The 24082-nt window shown below is 43.5% G+C and overlaps 1 protein-coding gene across 2 annotated transcripts in view; it reads left to right on the forward strand.

The window, feature by feature from the left end:
- Positions 1-1988: 1988 nt before the first annotated feature.
- Positions 1989-24082, forward strand: part of tmie (transmembrane inner ear) — a 36735-nt gene continuing 14641 nt past the window's right edge. For both annotated transcript variants that reach the window (XM_064991930.1, XM_064991931.1), the window contains exons 1-2: positions 1989-2303; positions 22610-22727. In XM_064991930.1, coding sequence (XP_064848002.1) covers positions 2184-2303; positions 22610-22727 — 238 coding nt within the window. In that variant the 5' untranslated portion in view covers positions 1989-2183. The remainder of the gene's footprint in view (positions 2304-22609; positions 22728-24082) is intronic.

Raw genomic sequence — 24082 nt, forward strand, 5'->3', positions numbered from 1 at the left:
AGCCAAATACATTTAAATTCAGTTTTTCACAATTCATGACATTTAATTGTAGTAAGAATTCCCTGTCTTAGGTCAGTTATAATATAGTAGACAGAATGATTTATTTCAGCTTTTAATTCTTTCATCACATTCCCAGTGGCTCAGAATTTACATACACTCAATTAGTATTTGGTAGCATTGCCTTTAAATTGTTTAACTTCGGTCAAACATTTCGGGTAGCCTTCCACAAGCTTCCCACAATAAGTTGGGTTAATTTTGGCCCATTCCTCCTTACAGAGCTGGTGTAACTGAGTCAGGTCTGTAGGCCTCCTTGCTCGCACATGCTTTTTCAGTTCTGCCCACAAATGTTCTATAGGATTGAGGTCAGGGCTTTGTGATGGCCACTCCAATACCTTGACTTTGTTGTTCTCAAGCCATTTTGCCACAACTTTGGAAGTATGCTTCCATCCTGCAGCAAAGCACCCACACCCCCAAGAAAAACTATGTCTGGCACCAACCCAACGCCTCATCATCCCGAGAACACCATCCCCACAGTGAAGCATGATGGTGGCAGCATCATGCTGTGGGGATGTTTTTCATCGGCAGGGACTTGGAAACTGGCCAGATTTTAAGGAATTATGGATGGCACTAAATACAGAGAAATTCTTGAAGGAAACCTGTTTCAGTCTTCCAAAGAGTTGAGACTGGGCCGGAGATTCACCTTCCAGCAGGACAATGGCCCTAAGCATACTGATAAAGCAACACTGAAGTGGTTTAAGGGGAAACATTTAAATGTCTTGGAATGGCCTAGTCAAATCCCAGACCTCAATCCAATTGAGAATGTGTGGTATGACTTAAAGGTTGCTGTACAACAGCGGAACCCGTCCAACTTGAAGGAGCTGGAGCAGTTTTGCCTTGAAGAACGGGCAAAATCCCAGTGGCTAGATATGCCAAGCTTATAGAAACACCCCAAGAGAGTTGCAGCTGTAATTGCTGCAAAAGGTGGCTCTAACAATGTTTTGACTTTGGGGGGGAATAGTTATGCACGTTCAAGTTTTTTTTTTTTTTTGGCTTAAAACATATTTTTCATCTTCATATTGGTAGGCATGTTGTGTAAATCAAATGATACAAACCCCTCCAAAATACATTTTAATTCCAGGTTGTAAGGCAACAAAATAGGAAAAATGCCAAGGGGGTGAATACATTTGCAAGCCACTGTATCCCTGTTGGACTAATGGATATCTTAATAAAGTCAACTAAATGAACCAGAAGATATCTTCCTGTGATGTGGATGTGAGCCTGGGAGTTATGGGAAAGGGATCCTCCTTCATACTGCTGCTTCAGTAACAGTCACTCTGCCTCAGTGTCCTTGTGTAACTAAGCCGTCATCAGTGGGTTCCATGAGAACAAGCTAGCCACTTTTGTCTGCTTGCTGTGAAGGTGTTGGTGTAAACACATGGCCATAACAGCATATACAGTAGCTTGAACTGATTTGACATAACTTTTAGCTACATGGTTTGTGTGCCTATCTGGTCACTGAGGTCAGTATATTGCCCAAGTGATTGATTATATTTATTCTTCTGTAATTTCAGGACAACATATCTGTCATCAGCTCATTGGCAAACACAGTGTCCGTTCGAACACTGTATTCTGAAGCCAGACACCTGTCCTCTGTGTGGCAGGATGTAATACAGAAGCATAAGGACAATATAACTGAAAGATTGTCATTCACCGCGCTATGTTCCCTTGACCGTCCTACACAAGCCACTGCCCTCACAAGCAGGCAGCTCCCTCCCATCCCCCACACAGAGCAGTGCTATAACCTACCTACCTCCCTTTCCAGAATGGGCTGTAAACTACACCAGTCCTATTAATTAATTAATGACCCTGACTGAAGTGGCTGGCTAGTGGAACTGCCTACAGGAAGATGGTGTGATGTATTTAGTGGTGTACGGTGCTCTGTGTTGGGAGGGAAGACAACAGGGTAGAGGAGGCAGAGGCAGTGCACCAGATGAGAGGAGAGAGGACGCCCCCTGTCCCCGCCAGCAGCCCTCACTGACCATCAATCACCCAGGGCCATTGTGGTCCTGTCCAGGGTAGCCTACGGCACAGCCACCCAGCCCAGCCACCTAGCCAGTCAGGCAGAGGAGAGGAGAGAGGGGGCAGGGAGCTGTAGCCTGAAGGGAGAAAGTAAGGGGGAAAGAATGGCAGTCGGGGAACGGCCTTCTTCGTGTTCCTCTCCCCAGCCGGCATTGCTGGGCTTGGGGGCAGCTCTGCTCTCTTTCTGCATCTCCGCTGTGCTCTCCCAGGTCCCGGATCCAGAGGTAAGAACGCGTTCGTTCATACAGGTCTCTGTCCACAGAGGCTCATCATCGGGTTCCTGCTTACGGAGGTGTGGGTGTCTGTCCCACTCGTTCCCTCCACTGTTTAAAGGATGGTTGCTTGTTTTCATGTGATTAATAAATTAGGCTTATTCGCTATAGAGCTATGGTGTTGAGCAGCCCCATAGATAATAGTCATACTACATGTGTAGTAGCTCAATATTTTATGGTGTAGTGTTCTTCCCAGAGTAGCATGGATGGGTTGTTACAGCATGTGCAGATGTAATGATCACCATGTGCCGCCATTTGTATTTTCGGATGCCAGGAGCAATGCCATAATCCCCGGTGTCAGACATGAAATACCGTGGCAGCCTCTTAAAAGCGCTAATGCATTGTTTTAAGATGTGAGACCTCATATTGTACTGCGTACAGGGTGTTGTACAAAACAAGCAGCAGTATTCCATGCTAGATCAGAGAATAGACATGAAAGTTTCAGAAACATCTGTCAGGAAATAGTGACAACACATGCACTGTTCTCTCTGACGGATACCCAGACTCACAATTAGTAAGAGAGAAATTAGTATTAGTAAGAGAGAAAGATGAGACTGAATCGATTCTGTGTTAATATGCTGCACCAGCAGGGTCAGCAACATTGAAAGTTTGTGGGCGTTTAGTGATGAAACCCTCAGGTGAGAAAGTGCACGTTGGATATTGATGCACAGTATATCCCGGACTTTGCTTCAAATGATAAATAAATTCAGAAAACTTATCACAGCCTCTAATATTCAGATGTTGATTTCAGAAGAGGGTTTTATATAGGGGTGACAGATCCAGTAGGAAAAGCTGATTCATGGACTGCAATAAAATACATGTCATAAGCTGAATGATGGAACCAAGATCTATAATAATTGTCTTTGAAAGCAATTACTGGAATTGTGGGTTACAGTATAGTTTCTGGGTTGTCTTATATTCTTTTTAACAATCTGAAAATATCTCCATTTGACTTAGGACGGAGAGTTCATTATGTTTCTGAGAGGGAGTTAAGAAATGGAAAATCTTGGAGATATATTATTTTTATTTAGATAAATTACAGAGAAAGAGAAATGGCATGCACATGGCTAGTTTGAATCCCTGAGGCGACAAGGTGAAAAATCTGTCGATCTGGCCTTGAGCAAGGCACTTAACCCTAATTTCTCCAGGGCTGCCATCAATAATGACTGATCACCTGGATGTGAACCCACTCTCAGAGGGAGTTGGGATATGCAAAAAACCAAACAATTCCATCTCACACATGTACAGGTTTCCCACTTGTACATGCAATGAAACAGGACAAACATAATCATCCCCCTATTTGACGTGTACTTGCTTGAAGAAAGACATCTGGTTCGGTTTGAACATTTGTATTAGGACAGAATTATCTCAACTAAGCCTATGTGTCTCGAAACTTCAACAACCATAGCAACTGCAAGCTTCAGCCAGAGTCAACTCCCTCACTGGATCTGAGTTGTTTGAATATGTTTACCAAAGTTCTGGCTTATCCACTAATCCCAACACATAAAATAGGAGAGCGAGTGAGGACATTAAGTATTAGATAATCATGGCGAACTACTACGAATTCACTACTTTGTATTAACGGCAGCAGAGTTACAATCTCTTGTCCCCTGGGCCAACTTATTACCCCCCCCCCCCCTGCTAAAGTGCCATTACACTTGAGAGTAAAGTCATATCAGGCTGCAAACAATCTTAGTCAAAAATGCGTGATTTGTTTTTGTTTTTTGGCAACATCACCCTATGCCCCTGATGGCCTTGGCAGATGGAGGACATACTGATACAGTACACTGAAATGTGGAGATTTGGTGAGAAGTCAGCCGAGGCTGTGTCAGAAATGGCACCATATTCTCTGTACAGAGCCCAAGGGCCCTAGTTAAAAGTAGTACAATATGTATGGAATACAGAGTAGATGAGCTTTTGTCAAAAGTAGTGCCCTGTGTTAATTCGGTGCCTTTTCGGGACCACCCCTGTCTGTCACACAGTAAATGAGAGACAACATACCAAGACCCAAGCAACACTGAGAAACATTACAATTCCAAGAATAACCATTTGCTTACAATACATCAAGGCAATGGTCTTTTAGTAGTTGACCGACAAACCTCATGGCAAGAAAAAAAAAGGTTTAAAAAAAACATTTACGCTGCCCAGGAGAGTTTGACCTGGGCCCCATTAAGTACGTTTACATGCACACTAATAATTCAATATTAACCCTCAAACTACCAACTGGGGTCATTTTGACCCCATAGGGATATTTTTAATCGTATAGCCCAAAAGTGGTTAATTCAGTTCTTCAAAGTGTTCATGACTTCGTCAATCCACTTGTTTTTAATAAATTATAATCATTGTTTAATGTTACTGTATCAATATGGACTTTGGGGTCATGATGACCCCAGTCAAAAACACCTAATTCTGCCTATAGTAATTTGATATTGGACCTTTATTTGAATCTAGTTCTCTCTGGAGACATGATAACAACTTATCCATACCACCAGAGGGTGGAGGGGGACCTGTATCAGTCATTTCCACTAGATAGACAGATCTGCACAGATACAGCTCCCCATGTACTTGCCTAAGATTGTATTTTTCTATACCATCTGTGTAACTGTGTAAAAAAAGAAAATTCAATTACCATATTTTTGTGCATATAGAAATCTGCCAATGGTATACAAAGTCTGCCAATTATATAATACTTGATAGAACTGCAACACAGAACTCAGGTAAGCTCTCTAATCTACACAGAGAGCTCTATTGGTGTGTACTCTATAAAAAAATATTTATTCTAGGGCAAATATTTTAAAAAGTATTTATTTGAATCCAGTGGGTGGAAAGGGACCAATTGGAGTGATCTCGACCTGATAGACAGATCACCTGCACAGATGGAACACTCGTCTTTAACTGGTTATAACCAGGTATGAGCGTGTATAAACTCAAAATGACCTTAGATATATGCATAGTTGCAGTCAAAACAGCTCAGAAATGTCAGTCAATGTGTCAGGATTTGGCCAGGGTTGTTCCGGGTTTTGGTCACTAGATGCCCCCATTGTGCTTTTTGACCTTATGTTTTTTTCCCTTGTTCCCCATTATTATTTGCACCTGTGCCTCGTTTTCCCCTGATTGTATTTAAACCCTTAGTTTCCCTCAGTTCTGTGCTCTGTGTTTGTATGTTAACCAGCCCTAGTGTTCTGTGTATTCTTGTCGATTCCGGTGGATGCTCTTGTGGAATTCTGTTTTTGTTTTTGAATCTCTTAAGGCTTTTTGTGCTATTCCTACCACCTTTTGGATTTACCATTTTTGTATTGAAGGACTTCTCCTTTTTACTTTATTAAATACACCGTCTTAAGTACTGCTGTGTCTGCCTCATCTTCTGGGTTCTGCTGACTATTCGTGGCTCAGTTGGTTAAGTGACTGTTTCTCACTCCGGAGACCCAGGTTCGTAACCGGGTCCTGACACAATGGTATAAATACTTGGTTAAACAGAAACCAGCTAACCTACAGAAATACAGAAACCAGCTAACCTGTCAAAAGAACTAACCGTTAAAAGAAGTAGACCAAGGTGCAGCATGGTGAGCCTGTATAGTCCTTTATTTAGGTGAATACACCGACAAAAACAATATAAACACTATAAAACAACCACGACGCTTAAGGCTATGTGCTACAAACAAAGTTAACCTCCCACAAAGGCAGGTGGGAAAAAGGGCTACCTAAGTATGGTTTCAATCAGAGACAACGATAGACAGCTGTCCCTGATTGAGAACCCTACCCGGCCAAAAACATAGAAATGCAAATAATAGAATGTATAATACCCACCCCAACTCACACCATGACCAAACCAAAATAGGTCAGGGCGTGACAACCTCTGAATGTACACATACAGTAGTGCTGTATTGGTATGCATTCTCCGTAAAATAGTTATTCTATGGAAAATAACAATAAATAACAATAATACTATATATGTGCAACTTATGGTATTTTGGGCATGCTTGTTGATGCTTTTTTAAGCATCCTGCCTAGGCCCTACCCCTCCCATTGTTTCACTTGCAGCAATGCTAATGCTCACTGCTACGCCACCATGTCTGTATCAGTGACTGATTTCACCTGTAGACCTATTCCTACACTTTGGACTTCGAAGTAAATCTCAGCTCTGTAAAAAATACACTGTAGAAAAAAGTATATTTATCGCAGTGATTCAGAGGCAACAGTAAAACAGAATAATATGTCCCACCAACAATAGACAACTATACTGAAAAACCAAACTCAAATAGATTTTTGCCATATTAACTTGTAACTTAAATAGAAGTGCAGATGGCACTCTTTTGCTATATGCAGAGATATGTTAAGTAATGAATGTGTAGGGGACTTCTGAAATTCTACAGACTTTGTAGCGTGTAGAAAAATCCGCATTCCCCTAAATCCAGAGGTTGTGAGTTTAAATCCCAGGTGGGGTCAATAGTGATCGTGTCAAATGTAATCATATTGTCATTTATTAAAGATTTTTACACAATTCAAGCTGAACAGCATATCACTTACCTTAAAATCCCATACCATTTCCTTACTTTACTTACCATGGTTTGGGACACCTGAGACCATCACGTGTAATAAACCTCCAGGGGACCAAACCGGGAAATTGACAAAAACCTCCATGACACAACGTCCCAAGAATGTGATTAGAGTCATTAAAACTCGTTTTTCAACCGTTCCACAAATTTCTTGTTAACAAACTATAGTTTTTGGAAGTCGGGTTAGGACATCTACTTTGTGCATGACATAATTAATTTTTCCAACAATTGTTTACAGACTGTCACGACTTCCGCTGAAGTCGGTGCCTCTCTTTGTTCGTTCAGCGGTTGTCGTCACCGGGTTTCTAGCAGCCACCGATCCAAGTTTCTTTTTCCATTTGTAATGTCTTGATTGTACACACCTGGTTCCCATTACATTACTATTATTTCCCTATTTAACCCTCTGGTTCTCATTATGTTTTGTGTGTGATTGTTCCCGGTTCTGTGTTAGTCTGTTGTGTTAGGGTTTGTGATCACTGCGTGGATTTATTTTTCCTGATTATTTTTCCAGAGTAAAAGCACGTTATTTTACTCAGTTCTGTGCCTGACTCCATTCTCACCTCTGCACAACTAACACATGACACAGACAGATTTTTTCACTTATAATTCACTGTATCACAATTCCAGTGGATCAGAAGTTTACATACACTAAGTTGACTGTTCCTTTAAACATCTTGAAAAATTCCAGAAAATTATGTTGTGGCTTTAGAAGCTTCTAATTGACATCATTTGAGTCAGTAGAAGGTGTATCTGTGGATGTAGTTCAAGGCCTACCTTCAAACTCAGTGCCTCTTTGCTTGACATCATGGGAAAATCCAAAGAAATCAGCGAAGACCTCAGAAAATAAATTGTAGACCTCCACATGTCTGGTTCATCCTTGGGAGCAATTTCCAAATGCCTGAAGGTACCATGTTCATCTGTACAAACAATAGTACGAAAGTATAAACACCATGGGACCACGCAGCCACCATAGGAGACGCGTTCTGTCTCCTAGCGATGAATGTACTTTGTTGCGAAAAGTACAAATCAATCCCAGAACAACAGCAAAGGACCTTGTGAAGATACTGGAGGAAACAGGTACAAAAGTATCTATATCCACAGTAAAACGAGTCCTATATCAACATAACCTGAAAGGCCGCTCAGCAAGGAAGAAACCACTGCTCCAAAACCGCCATAAAAAAGCCAGATTGCAACTGCACATGGGGACAAAGATCGTACTTTTTGGAGAAATATCCTCTGGTCTGATGAAACAAAAATAGAACTGTTTGGCCATAATGACCATTGTTATGTTTGGAGGAATAAGGGGGAGACTTGCAAGCCGAAGAGCACCATCTCAACCGTGGGTGTGGCAGCATCATGTTGTGAGGGTGTTTTGCTGCAGGAGGGACTAGGCACTTCACAAAATAGATGACACGAGGATGGAAAATTGTGTGGATATATTGAAGCAACATCTCAAGACATCAGTTAATCAGACATCAGACATCTCAAGTTAAAGCTTGGTTGCAAATGGGTCTTCCAAATGGACAATGACCCCAAGCATATATCCAAAGTTGTGGCAAAATGGCTTAACCTCTTACACTTATGGTGGCGCTATTTCATTTTTGGAAGAAAAACGTTCCCGTTTTAAACAAGATATTTTGTCACAAAAAGATGCTCGACTATGCATATAATTGCTACTGTTCGAAAGAAAACACTCTGACGTGTCCAGAAATACAAATATCTTCTCTGTGCGTGCCCTTTAACGTGAGCTTCAGGCAAAACCAAGATGACTTGGCATCCAGGAAATGACAAGGATTTTTGAGGCTCTGTTCATGATCTCCTTATATGGCTGTGAACGCAAGAGGAATGAGTCTGCCCTTTCTGTCGTTTCCCCAAGGTGTCTGCAGCATTGTGACGTATTTGTAGGCAGATCGTTGGAAGATTGACCATAAGAGACCACATTTACCACGTGTCCGCCCGGTGTCCTGCGCCGAAATTGGTGCGCAAAAGTCACCTGCCAGTATTTTTCCATGGGGCACAGAGAGAGAAGCAAGCTTCCAGCTTCCACGAACTGCATGTCAATGAAGAGATATGTGAAAAAACACCTTGAGGATTGATTCCAAACAACGTTTGCCATGTTTCGGTCGATATTATGTAGTTAATCCGGAAAAAGTTTCACGTTGTAGGTGACTGCATTTTCGGTTCGTTTCGGTAGCCAGGCGCAATGTAGAAAACGGAACGATTTCTCCTACACACAGACGCTTTCAGGAAACACTGCGCATTTGGTATGTGGCTGGGAGTCTCCTCATTGAAAACATCAGAAGCTCTTCAAAGGTAAATGATTTTATTTATTTGGTTATCTGGCTTTTGTGAAAATGTTGCGTGCTACATGCTACACAAAATGCTATGCTAGCTTTGCATACTCTTACACAAATTAGTCAATTTCTATGGTTCAAAAGCATATTTTGAAAATCTGAGATGACAGTGTTGTTAAGAAAAGGCTAAGCTTGAGAGCAGACGCATTATTTTAATTTTATTTGCGATTTTCAGAAATCGTTAACGTTGCGTTATGCTAATGAGCCTGAGGCTTAGTCACAATCCCGGATCCGGGATGGGGAGTTTCAAGAGGTTAAGGACAACAAAGTCAAGGTATTGGAGTGGCCATCACAAAGCCCTGACCTCAATCCTATAGGAAATATGTGGGCAGAACTGAAAAAGTGTGTGTGAGCAAGGAGGCCTACAAACCTGACTCCAGCCATTACACCAGCTCTGTCAGGAGGAATGGGCCAAAATTCACCCTACTTATTGTGGGAAGCGTGTGGAAGGCTACCCAAAATGTTTGACCCAAGTTAAACAATTTAAAGGCAATACTACCAAATACTAATTGAGTGTATGTAAACTTCTGAGCCACTGGGAATGGGATGAAAGAAATAAAAGCTGAAATAAATCATTCTCTCTACTATTATTCTGACATTTCACATTCTTCCAATAAAGTGATGATCCTAACTGACCTAAGACAGGAATTTTTACTAGGATTAAATGTCAGGAAATGTGAAAAACTGAGTTTAAATGCATTTGGCCAAGGTGTATGTAAACTGTACATTCCTCTACAAATAATTTGCCAATCAATACTCTAATCTGCCTGAATGGCACCAGAACATTATTTAGAATTATGTTCCAACAATACAGTGCATTAAAACTAAAAGTAGATTTAGCTCGCTTGGTGGAGACCCTAGGAACATCAAGAGTTAAGTCTGAATTTCTTGAAGTGCTTAAAGGTGTCGATTTTGGGACGTTCTCTTCACTATTTATATAAACACCATTGGTCAATCTGTTAAAAAATGTCAACTTTATCTGTATGCGGATGATGCTATTATGTTGGCTATTGCTCCGACTTTTGATCTGGCTGTCTTAAAACTACCATCAGATTTTATAGCTATGCAGGAATTCCTTGCTGATTTAAAACTTGTGTTTAACAAGGGCAACACAAAATATATGTTGTTTTTAAACTCTTGTAAGAATGTGCCAGATGAGCTACATGTTCTACATGCTCCAATTGAAGGTGTTTTCGCATATACATACGTAGGCATTTGGACTGACATGCATTTGATGTTTAAAAAAACATATAGATAAGCTGGTTAAGAAGGTAAGATTAAAGTTGGCTTTTTCTACAGAAACAAATTGTGCTTTTCTCTAAGCAGTAGGAAGCAGATCAGTCAACCTTTTAATCTGTTCTTAATTATGGTGATATTATTTATCATTGTGCAGCTGCTACTACTCTTAAACCTACCATAGTGCCCTTTGTTTTGTTACAGGTGACAGTTGGGATACTCATAACTGCATCTGATATCAAAATGCTAGCTGGACTTCGCTACATTACATTACTCCCTTTTTTTTACAAGGCCCTACTTCATGAACTTTCATGTTATCTAACTTTTCTGTTGAAGTATAGACACCTGAGTTGCCTAACCCGTTCACAGGATTGGTTAACCCCATCAATCACGATGGCCTGAGTTCTGTCACTAAGATAGTCATGAAACCATGAACAGGCGTCAGAGCTCAGGCCTATTGAGGACAACTTATTCAATAGCATAGCATGATCAACAGTATCAAAAGCTTTTGAAAGGTCCACAAACAAAGCAGCATATTTAATTTTAGTGCCTAAAGCACTGACCAGATCATTAACAACTAAAGTGGTTGCTGTACTAGTTCTATGCCCAGGCCTAAACTCTGATTGGTTTACATTCAAAATACATTTCTCAGATAAAAAAGAGCAAAGTTGTACATTTACCAAGGATTCTAGAATCTTAGCTAGACAAGGAAACCTTCTAATGGGGAGACAATTATTAACATCACTACTATCCCCACCCTTATGGAGTGGCAGGACAAGAGCTGATTTCCATACTTTTGGAATATTTCCTGATAACAATGTTAAATAAATAAAAATGTGTGTTATTGAGCCAACAACGATGGGCGCTGCACACTTAAGCAGACCTGGATCCAATTGGTCGGCCCCTGTGGATTTCTTGTTGTCTGTTGCTAGCAAAGCATTCACAACTTATTTTTCTATAAAAAGCCTAAAAGAAAAAGCTTTGACCATGATTTCTTTGACCATGCAGCAAGTTTCCTCTATCCTCTAGAGAGAGAGAGGGGGAGTGAGAAATAGATAAACCAAGAGGAGATACAATCATTGTTGCCATTTTTATTGATGTTCTGAGCGTTGCCATTAAAAGAGAGTGTGCTGTTCATGATGGTTCCCAGGTACTTCAAAATCCCCATTCTCTCTACTTCTTCACCACCCAGAACTAGGTGGCTCACTGGGTCTCCAGTCCTCTAGAAATCAATGACCAGTTATTTTATTTTGTTGATGTCGAGTGTGAGGTAGTTGTCATGGTAGTGAGGTAGTTGTCACCAGTGATGAACCCTGTTTACTTCTGTTTAGTAACGCGGTGTGTTATCTGAGCCATTGACAAGGGAGGTGTCATCTGCATATTTCACTGCCAAGCAGTCCCTGTCGGAGCCTCTCAGGTCATTGGTGAATATGAAGAATAGCACTGGAGAGATGATAGTTCCTTGGGGGGAACCGGTAGATGTACAAAGAAGAAGGGATGTTGTGTTGTTGGACTTGACATACTGCACCCTGCTCAGCAGGAAGTCCAGAGCCCACAAGGTAGTACTGGGGTCCACCTGTAGGTGGGAGAGTGTCACAGAAAAGGTGAGGCTGCATGCAGTTTTAAAAGCAGAGAAGTCAAGGAAAAGGATGCACACATACGAATGAGGCCTCTCCAGGTGTTTCACGGCACTGCGCAAAACCGTCGGTACTGCATCGTCGACTAATCTGTTCTTCCTGTATACAAACTGTATTGGGTCCACTGGTTCCATCCACATGAGACCTGAGACGTGTGATTGCTCAAGGCACTTCACAACGACGGAAGTTAACGCCACAGGACGATAGTCTGTCAATGTTTTGATATGGTCAAAGTTTTACATTGTTCCCATCTGGTTTTTATGACCGTTTACATGACATTGCACTGGTCAAATGGTTTACTGTAATATTCCATTTTGATTGTTATTGGAAAAGCACAGACACTTGAATCCTCCTTGCCAAGTTCAATCAAATTGTACTGAAAAAAAAATCTATAGAAATTGTTTTTGCTGAAAGGATATCCTTCTGTGAATGTTTCAATTATTGCACTCTGAATTTCAAAAAATAAATAGCTCTCTAATATTTCACATAAAAGCCCCATTTGCTTGAAAGTCATCTTGACTAATGCACAAGTTTTGTTTGGCCCTCTTCCCAGATGTATTGTTCTGTGGGATTGTTTACAACGACAGGAAACTTAATAAGTGTCCGTATCCTGACCCATCATATATTGATTTGTACGCATGAACTATGGGGCTGCTAGATGAATCCCCTGCTTGTTGTTCCTTCAAAACAAGGCGTGATAGAGGAGCACCAGGAAGGATACCTCCAGGGCTGGCCCTAGCCTTTTGAGGGCCCTAGGTTAGATTTTGTTGGGGGGCCCACCCACCGCGAGGGCAAAACATTTTAGTGGTCCCCCTCTTGACGGTGGAGTGAAGAACATGCAGTTTTACAGTTAATTACCTACAATTCTACACATTTTGCCATGGGGTGGAGATAATTTGTTTGTAGTTGTAAAGCAAATTTCCTGAAATTCTACATATTTTGCCATGACTTTTGCCATGTTAAAATGAGTGAGAGGTCTTAATCTAGGATTACAGGGACTCTCCGTAACTATATTCAATGTGCGGCACAAAATTGAGGCTATAAATAAGAAGTTGGAGCTCCTCTCTGTCTGCATTAACAAGGACAACACACTGGTCTTTCCATCATTGTATGATTTTTTTGTGTGCAAATTAACTCAAGCTTACAGACAACAAAGCACCTGAGTGAGCTGGGTGCGCAATTACAAAGGCACACGCGAGAGCTGCCCAGTGACACGAGCCTACCACACAAGCTAAATAACTTCTTTGCTCGCTTCGAGGCAAGTAACACTGAAACATGCATGAGAGCATCAGCTGTTCCGGACAACTTTGTGATCATGCTCTCTGCAGCCGATATGAGTAAGACTTTAAAACAGGTCAACATTCACAAGGCCGCAGGGCCAGATGGATTACCAGGTGTTCTCCAAGCACGTGTACTGCGAGCATGCACTGACCAACTGGCAGGTGTCTTAACTGAAATTTTCAAACTGTCCCTGTCTGAGTTTGTAATACTAGCATGTTTCAAGCAGACCACCATAGTCCCTGTGCCCAAGAACACTAAGGTAACCTGCCATGACAACCGACCCATAGCACTCACATCTGTAGCCATGAAATGCTTTGAAAGTCTGGTCATGGCTCACATCTACGCCACTGTCCCAAAAACACTAGACCCACCCCAGTTTGCATATCCACAGATGATGCCATCTCTATTGCACTCCACACTGCCTTTTCACAACTGGACAAAAGGAGCAACAACAGTTGAAGTCGGAAGTTTACATACACCAGCCAAATATATTTAAACTCAGTTTTTAACAATTCCTGACATTTAATCCTAGTAAAAATTCCCTGTCTTAGGTCAGTTAGGATAAACACTTTAAGAATGTGAAATGTCAGAATAATAGTAGAGAGAATGATTTATTTCAGCTTTTATTTCTTTCATCACATTCCCAGTGGCTCAGAAGTTTACATACACTCAATTAATATTTGGTAGCATTGCCTTTAAATTGTTTAACTTTGGTCATTTTGGGTAGCCTTCCACATGCTTCCCACAATTAGTTGGGTGAATTTTGGCCCATTCCTCCTAACAGAGCTGGTGTAACTGAGTCAGGTTTGTTTGGCGTCCTTGCTCGCACACGCTTAGGATTGAGGTCAGGGCTTTTGATGTCCACTCCAATATCTTGACTTTGTTGTCCTTAAGCCATATTGCCATTACTTTGGCAAAAACCTTGGCAGTATGGTTAGGGTCATTGTCCATTTGGAAACCCATTTGCGACCAATCTTTAACTTCCTGACTGATGTCTTGAGTTGTTGCTTCAATATATCCACTTAATTTTCCATCCTCATGAAGTCATCTATTTTGTGAAGTGCACCAGCCCTCCTGCAGCAAAACATCCCCACAACATGATGCTGCCAGCCCAGTGCTTTACGGCTTCAGCTTCCAAGCCTCCCCCTTATTCCTCCAAACATAACGATGGTCATTATAGCCAAACAGTTCTATTTTTGTTTCATCAGACCAGAGGACATTTCTCCAAAAAGTACGATCCGTGTCCCCATGTGCAGTTGCAATCCGTAGCCTGTTTTTTTTATGGCGGTTTTGGACCAGTGGCTTCTTCTTTGCTGAGCGACCTTTCAGGTTATGTCGATATAGGACTCGTTTTACTGTGGATATAGATACTTGTACCTGTTTCCTCCAGCATCTTCACAGTGTCCTTTGCTGTTGTTCTGGGAATAATTTGCACTTTTCACACCAAAGTATGTTCATCTCTAGGAGACAGAACACGTCTCCTTCTTGAGCGTTATGACGGCTGCATGGTTCCATGGTGTTTATACTTGCGTACCATTGTTTGTACAGATGAACGTGGTACCTTTAGGCATTTGCTCCCAAGGACGACCCAGACTTGTGGGGGTCTTGGCTGATTTTCTTTGGATTTTCCCATGATGTCAAGCAAAGAGGCACTGAGTTTGAATGTAGGCCTTGAAATACATCCACATGTACACCTCCAATTGACACAAATGATGTCAATTAGCCTATGAGAAGCTTCTAAAGACATGACATCATTTTCTGGAATTTTCCAAGCTGCTTAAATGCGTGAGGCCAACTGATTCATCCTCTCTGTTTGTCCGGTGGACTCCGGATGGCCAGTTCATGCACAGTCAACTTAGTGGATGTACACTTCTGACCCACTGCAATTGTGATACAGTGGATTATAAGTGAAAGAATCTGTCTGAAAACAAAATGACTTGTGTCATGCACAAAGTAGATGTACTAACCGACTTGCCAAAACGATAGTTGGTTGACAATATATTTGTGGAGTGGTTGAAAAGGGAGTTTTAATGACTCCATCTTAAGTGTATGTAAACTTCCGACTTCAACTGTAACTGAACACCTATGTGAGAATGCTATTCATTGACTACAGCTCAGCATTCAACACCATAGTGCCCTCAAAGCTTATCACTGAGCTTAGGACCCTCGGCCTAAACACCTCTCTCTGCAACTGGATCCTGGACTTCGTGACGGGCCACACCCAGGTAGTAAGGGCATCTAACAACACATCCGCCATACTGATCTTCAACACGGGAAACCCTCAGGCGTGCATGCTCAGTCCCCTTCTGTACTCCCTGTTCACTCATGACTGCATGGCAAGCCACGTCTTCAACACCATCGTTAAGTTTGTTGATGACACAACAGTGGTAGGCCTGATCACCAACAATGATGAGACAGCCTATATGGAGGAGGTCAGAGACTTGGTCAGAGACAACAACCTCTCCCTCATTGGGATTAAAACAAAGGAGATTATCGTGGACTACAGGAAAAGGATGAACCAGCATGCCCCCATTCTCATTGACGGGTCTGTAATGGAGCAGGTTGACAGCTTCAAGTTCCTTGGTGTCCACATCACCAACAAACTAACATGGTCCAAGCACACCAAGACAGCCGTGAAGAGGGGAAGACAAAACCTATTCCCTAACAGGAGACTGAAAATATTTGTCATGGGTCCTCAGATCCTAAAAAGGTTTTACAGCTGCACCATCGAGAGCATCTTGTCAGGTTGCATCACTGCTTGGTATGGCAACTGCTCGGCCTCCGACCGCAAGGCACTACAGAGGGTAGTGCGTACGGCTCAGTATGCACTCCCGCACCTCAGATTCCTTGAGCAGTCCAGCCACTACCGGCCTGAGGAGAGACACATGGAACGAGGGGTTAATACGGTAATCAGAGGGAGATGTAACCTATAACAAACCTTGTTCAGTTTCCTCAGGACTTTAAATGGCCCCCAAACTGCGGACCAGCTTCCGGCAGGGCAGGCAGAGGGGCAGGTTTCGGGTCGAGAGTCAGACCCGGTATCCCGGCGTGAACACCGGGGCCTCACTGCGGTAGCTGTAAAAGCCGCCCACTCTGCCCAGGGGATAAAAGCCGCCCACTCCCTCAGCCGGTCCTAACAGTAGGACCGCAGAAACCTGGTTAACTCTCTCCACCTGCCCGTTACTCTCGGGGTGAAAACCTGAGGTAAGGCTGACTGAGACCCCCAGATGTTCCATAAATGCAATCCAGACCCTGGACGTGAACTGACCCTGATCACAAACTATATCCTCAGGCACCCGTAGTGCCGGAAGACGTGGGTGAACAGGGCCTCTGAAGTCTGGAGGGCCGTAGGGAGACCGGGCAAAGGAAGAAGACGGCAGGACTTAGAAAACCGATCCACAATGACCAGGTTCATGGTGTTTCCCTGTGACGGAGGAAGATCCGTCAAGAAATCCACCAATAGGTGTGACCACGGCCGTTGTGGAATGGGTAGGGGTTGAAATTTCCCTCTGGTTAGGTTTCTAGGTACCTTGCACTGGGCGCACAACCGAGCAGGAGGAAACATTAACCCTCATGTCCTTAGCCAAGGGAGACCACCAGTACTTCCCACTAAGACAGTGCACTGTCCGACCGATGCCAGGATGACCAGAGGAGGGTGACGTGTGGACCCAATAGATCAAACGGTCGCGGACAGATCAAATGACCAACTGGACACTGGGGGGGAGTGGGCTCTGTACGGAACGCCCACTCGATGTCCACGTCCAGCTCCTACACCACCGGTGCAACTAGGCAAGAAGCCGGAAGTGAGGGAGTGGGATCCATGGTCCGCTGCTCTGTGTCATACATCCGGGACAGTGCGTCTGCCTTAGCGTTCTGGAAACCTGGTCTGTCAGATAGGGTGAAAACAAAACGGACCAGGGTTCAGTCTCCTCGCCGCCCGGATGTACTCCAGATTGCGGTGGTCAGTCCAGATGAGGAAAGGGTGTTTGGCCCCCTCAAGCCAATGCCTCCACACCTTCAGAGCCTTTACGGCAGCCAACAGCTCCCGGTCCCCCACATCATAGTTTCGCTCAACCGAGCTGAGCTTCTTTGAACAGCTCCTATCCCAGCCTCGTACGCGTCCACCTCCACTATAAATGCCAAGGAGGGATCAGGATGAGCCAGCACGGGAGCCGAGGTAAACAGAGCTTTCAGGTGACCAAAAGCCCTTTCCGCCTCAGCTGACCACTGCAGTCTCACCGGTCCCCCCTTAAGCAAAGAGGTAATGGGAGCCGCTACCTGACCAAAGCCCCGATAAACCTCCGGTACTAGTTGGCAAAATCTAAGAACCGCTGCACCTCCTTTACCGTGGTTGGAGTCGGCCAATTACGCACAGCTGAAATGCAGTCACTTTCCATCTCTAACCCTGACGTGGAAAGGTGGTACCCTAGGAAGGAGATAGACTGTTGGAAGAACAGACATTTCTCAGCCTTGACTTACAGGTCATGCTCCAACAGTCGACCAAGCACCCTGCACACCAGGGACAATGTCGTCGATATACATCACTACACCCTGTCCATGCAGGTCCAGGAAAATATTGTCTACAAAGGCAAGGAAGACTGATGGAGCATTCATCAACCCGTACGGCATGACGAGGTACTCATAGTGCCCAGAGGTGGTACTAAATTTCGTCTTCCACTCATCCCCCTCCCGGATACGCACCAGATTGTAAGCGCTCCTGAGATCCAATTTTGTGAAGAAGCACGCCCCGTGCATTGACTCGATCGCACCGGCTATGAGAGGCAGCGGGTAACTGCACATCACAGTGATCTGATTGATACCTCGTAGTCAATACACGGGCATAAACCTCCGTCCTTCTTCTTCACAAAAAAGAAACTCGAGGAGGCAGGTGAAGTGGAAGGCTGAATGTATCCCTGCCCAGAGATTCGTGACATACGTTTCCATAGCCGTCGTCTCCTTCTGTGACACGGGATACACGTGACTCCTGGGAAGTGCTGTGTCTACCAGGAGATTTATTGCACAATCCCCCCGTCGATGGGGTGGTAGTTGAGCCAAATCGGCATATTCAGAGAGGATGGTCTCCTGGTCTGGACTCTCCACCATAGTCGCACCGATGGAAACACCTACACACCTCCCTGAGCACTTACGTGACCATTCCTTGAGAGCCCTCTGTTGCCACAAAATAGTGGGGTCATGATAGGCCAACCAGGGAAGGCCCAGCACCACGGGAAATGCAGGAGAATCAATAAGGAAGATCCTAATTCTCTCCTCATGACCCCACTGCGTTATCATACATAGTGGAGCGGTGGCCTCCCTAATCAGCCCTGACCCTAATGGACGACCATCTAAGGCGTGCACAGGGAAGGGCATATCAACAGGAACAATAGGGATCCCCTGTGCAAATGAACGGTCAATAAAGTTGTATGCTGGAAATGCGTGGAAAACTCTATAAACAGGAAATTCTATAAACACCAAAATGTGAGCAACAGGGAGCTCTTGGTGAGTTGGGTGCCTACTCACCTGGGGTGGTCCGACCATGTCCTGCCTGCTGCCTCGACTCCCTCGGGAACCTCCCCAGCACCTACCAGCAGTGTGCCCTCTGCGGCCACAGGTGGTGCAGGGAAAGACCCCCCCTCCGGTCCCCCTCAGCGCAGCACCTCCTAACTCCATAGGTGTCGGATCGGAGATGTTGGGGGATGGAACTGACGGACCCCGATCCGGACGTCCGCGGGTGGCCAAGAGGTTGTCCAGTCAGAAGTATAGGTCCACCAGCTGGTCAAATGTAAGGGTGGTGTCCCTGCAGGCCAGCTCCAAATGAACGTCCTCTCGTAGCCTACACCGGTAGTGGTCGATCAGGGCCCTGTCATTCCATCCCGCGCCGGCAGCCAGGGTTCGGAAGTCCAGTGCAAAGTCTTGTGCGCTCCTCATCCCCTGTCTGAGATGAAACAAGCGTTCCCCCGCCGCTCTACCCTCTGGTGGATGATCAAAGACCGCCCGGAAGCGGCGGGTGAAATCCTCATAGTGGCCGCGTCCTTTCCCCAGGCGGCGTTGGCCCACTCAAGTGCTGTCCCGAATAGACAGGAGATGAGGGCGGACACACTCTCGCGTCCCAAAGGAGCCGGGTGGACAGTCGCCAGGTAGAGCTCCAGCTGCAGTAAGAAGCCCTGGCACCCGGCAGTCGTCCTATCATATTCCCTCGGGAGCGCGAGCCGAATCTCACTGGGTCCAGGTGAAGGAGGGGTGGACAGCGGTGTGGGTTGGTGTGGTGATGATGGGGTTGCTGGAAAACCCGCTCTCTCCCATCGTTCCATGGTTTGCAGCACGCGATCCATGGCTGTGCTGAGACTTTGCAACGTGTTCGCGTGCTGCTGGACGCGCTCCTCCACAAGAAAAGGAGGGCTGGGTGCACCTGCTGACTCCATTCAAGTATCTAGGTGATGCAGGTGAGGCGGAGTCAGGCGCAGGACACAGAGATGAGTATATTCCGTTATTTTACTCAAGAACAAAACAATATTCCAAGAAAGAGACAAATAGTCCAGCTCACAAAATATAGACAACTAAACATGAACAAACACACACAAAACCATGGGGGAACCCGAGGGTTAAATAGGGAACAATAATTACGGAATGGAAACCAGGAGTGTACAATAAAGACAAAAACACATGGAAAATGAAACGTGGATCGGTGTCGACTAGAAAACCGGCGAAGTCGACCGCCGAATGCGCCCGAACAAGGAGAGGGACCGACTTCAGCGGAAGTCGTGACAACCTACATGTACACATTACCTCAATTACCTCGACACCGGTGCCCCGCACATTGACTCTGTACCGGTACCCCCCCTGTGTAGAGTCTCGCTATTGTTATTTACTGCTGCTCTTTAATTATTTGTTATTCTTATCTCTTACTTTTTTTTGGGTATTTTCTTTAAACCTCATTGTTGGTTAAGGGCTTGCAAGAAAGCATTTCACTGTAAGGTGAAATACCTGTTGTATTTGGGACATGTGACAAATACAATTTGATTTGATCTGGATTCGTTATTCCTTTCATGCCATGGCTCCAGTCCACTTACTGATATCCCAACAATGGAGCCTCATCGAAATAGCAACAAGCGATTCTGTGAAAATTTTATTTAATCAGAAGCCACTGACAGATTTCTGGATAGGTCTGCGCTCAGAGTATTGGCAAATCGCGCTCTTAAAACGCTGATGCCTTTTGCAACCACGTATCTATTTGAGAGTGGATTCTCGGCCAGCACTAGCATGAAAACAAAATACAAGCACAGACTGTGTCTGCAAAATGACCTGTGGTGAGTGATTCACAATTTTTGTATGTAAGATGGCTAAATAAAGAGCAAAATGTTGATTATTATTGTATTATTATTTGTGCCCTGGTCCTACAAGAGCTCTTTGTCACTTCCCACAAGCCGGGTTGTGACAAAACCTCACACTCATTCTTATGTTGAATAAATGTATCGTATAGTGTGTGTGTGTGGCAGGCTTATAATGATGGCAACAACAAAAAAACCTTTGAGAGTGCGCTGACCCTGGTGCTAGAGGGGGTAAGCAGCTGGAGGTTGAATGTTTGAAGGGTATGGGACTATAGAAAGTTTTAGAACCACTGCTCTAGAGTCTAGACAATCCTATCCTCCAATCAGGGCTGTGTCAACATGCCCACACAATCAGACTGAGCATTTCAACGGCAATTACAGGCTCAATGAAATGATCAAAAATCATTTTGGATTTTATGAAATAAATACACACACACAGTGATTTATTTGAAATGTTAATGTTAATTAAAAATAAAATAAAAAGACTGCGTGGGGTTCCTAAGGCTTAACACCAGGGCTTTGAATTCATCAAAATGATGATTATTAATATTACAGCATAAACCTCGGATTGTAGCCGAATTGTGATGTCAAGGATGTGGGCTACAAACGTAGAGGCAGATCTGAGAGCGTTGCTATCTTATCTTTCTTGATTAATGTCTTGTTGTTTCATATTTATAGCTTCTTCATAATGCGTCTTGGACTGTGTATGAGTAGTTTGACCTACAGTACGAAGCCCCAGTCAGCATTATTTAAATCATCCCTAGGAAATTTAAATGAGCCTCACAATCTACATAAATTAAAAAAAAACTGCAAATATCTTTCTCTCCCTTAAATCTCACACCTAAACTATAGCCTACTGTAGTCTATCAAAACATATGTCCTTGTTGGAAATGTTCACTTTTTCGTTGAATAATCAAATCCTCCTTCTGCAAGATCATTTTACTCCTGCAACAAAACCGGTCAAATTAAGATCAAACATCTACGTATATGTGTGGGGTAGACAATATTCATTAAAGTCTTCCCTTTTTTTAAACCTTCACTCTTTGTGCCATGATGTGTGATTCATTTTCCTAGATCATTGCCATTTACTCAGTGAGACAATTCTTTCGTTTTTTATTATGTTCTTGCGGTATTTCGCAGCATCCCGTGACTTTCCAGCATTGTATTACCAGCTTTTCAGCCAAAGTTATGAAAAAGGTGAAAGAGTCGACATAACAATTCAAATTGGAAACAAGACAGGAGGCGGTGTCTAGTGTTCAAAGAGATTGGTCTATTTTGTGCTTTTATGTTCTTGCTCAGTTAAAATGCTGTTGTTTTGTTGTCCCTTTATCTTTTTTCAGACAGTCATCTTTCAATTTCAACCCATTGTTCTCCATTGTTGAGATGGTTTTTGAGGCAGATTTAAGTTCATTTTTTTAGGCTTAAGGTGGTAGCACTCCCCCACTAGTGTCCTCAGGTTGACTGACATATACAGAGGACTAAGACATCATGAGTGATAACACCCGACTTGGCATGTTTCACATTCTGCGTGATCCACGAAATCCTCTATTTCAGGGTTTTATCCCAAGCCAAGCCCTTCTTCCCTGTCTCAGGGTTTTCCATATCCTTACAGTGACATCAATTTGTCTTTTACACCTCTGCCTTTCCTCCAATTGTCTTGCCACCGTGTGTCTCTTCAGAAACTGAGCCGAGGGGAAGAATATTATTCTCTCAATCAGATTGATATTTGCATCAATTGCGGTATTGGTCCAAATAGCATTTAACTAACTGTCGTGAAGACGATCAAACAGCAGAGTGATTTGAAGAGTACCTGTCTAGACACGAAATGTACTGATGCAAATATTGTCTCTTTTTTCCCTCCTACAGCTTTTACCGACAGATCCCCCAAAGAAGCCAGACCCAGTCACTTCAGAAACAGTCGTATTCTGGGGACTGCGGTTATGGCAAGTCATTGGTATCTTCTCTATGTTTATTCTAGCAGTCAGTAAGTATTTCTCCAAACCTGTCATAGTAGTATATCTGCCAGACATTCAAGACTATTTATGAAATGAATATTTACATAAATATACAAATACCTAGGATTTTCACATCAATCCTCCATCGTCCAATTCTATTTATATAAATCACATTAGTAAAAGTGAATGTACATATTAGTCTGTCAGTCAAGGTACAATGCTTCGGCGCAGCTATTTGTCTGCATAGTCCAACTAGTTTGCATACCGAACAGATAGATCGCATGATACATGGAAATGCATATCATTTGCTGAATTGTCATGATGGTTATTGTGAGGGAGGGCTCCAAATGGTCATGGTATTGTCGGTTTTATGTTTGTTTTATCGACCACATGATGCATGGTTCAATAAGGGGAGGAGGAGGACAACAGTACACAAGACAAAAATGACATGCTATTTTAGTCCTAACTCATCGGACATCTAAACAGTAATAACTAAACCATGTCATGACAGAGACCGAATCAGCAAAAAGGAAAGTAGTCTGATAATATCTGATATTGAAGTGTCACTATACAGTAATATACAGTGAATTCCAAAAGTATCGGGACAGTGACCATTTTCTTCATTGTTGTTTTGGCTCTGTACTCCAGAACTTTGGATTTGAAATGATAGTCCTAAATGAATCGTGAACAATGATGAGTGTGTAACGACGTTCTTCTGTTGAAGGAGGAGCGGACCAAAATGCAGCGTGGTGGTTACTCATGTTTAATGATGGAAAAATGACTTGACATGAAATTACTGAAATGTACAAAAACAACAGACGGAAACGTGAAAAAACTATAAAGCCTATCTTTTATTTTTTTTTATAAAAAATAATTTATTACCTTCAATACCATTCATTCTTTACAACTCATAATTTTCATACATACTCCAATAATGGTATTTTAATTTAACTAAACAACAACCCCAAACAAAACCTCAGGGGAGCATCTTCCCTCCCCGTCACCCTACAAACTACCTTTCCCTATCTCCCCATCCCTAATCTATCCCCTTACAAATCTAAATAACACCCAGCCCTAAACCCCCCTTCCACCTCTCCCGAGCAGCATAGTGCCCCCACTTCCTCTCCTCCCTCTTCATCCTCCCCCTCAAATCTCCTTCCACCCTCCTCACTATCCCTTCCACCCCCCAATCTCTCCCTGTCTTCACCATGTTCTGCCTGGCTTCCCACAGCCCCCGTTTAAAGAGACTCATGAGAAGCCAGAGCAGAAACCTGTCCCTATCCGTCCCTCTCGCTCTCCCGACACCTCTCTCTAACCTGGCCCACGTCAATACAAAATCCCCCCTTACCAAACCTAACAACACCCGTGCCCTAGCCCATACTAC

Source organism: Oncorhynchus masou, chromosome 17, assembly GCF_036934945.1.
Source record: "Oncorhynchus masou masou isolate Uvic2021 chromosome 17, UVic_Omas_1.1, whole genome shotgun sequence".
NCBI classification, from domain to species: Eukaryota; Metazoa; Chordata; class Actinopteri; order Salmoniformes; family Salmonidae; genus Oncorhynchus; species Oncorhynchus masou.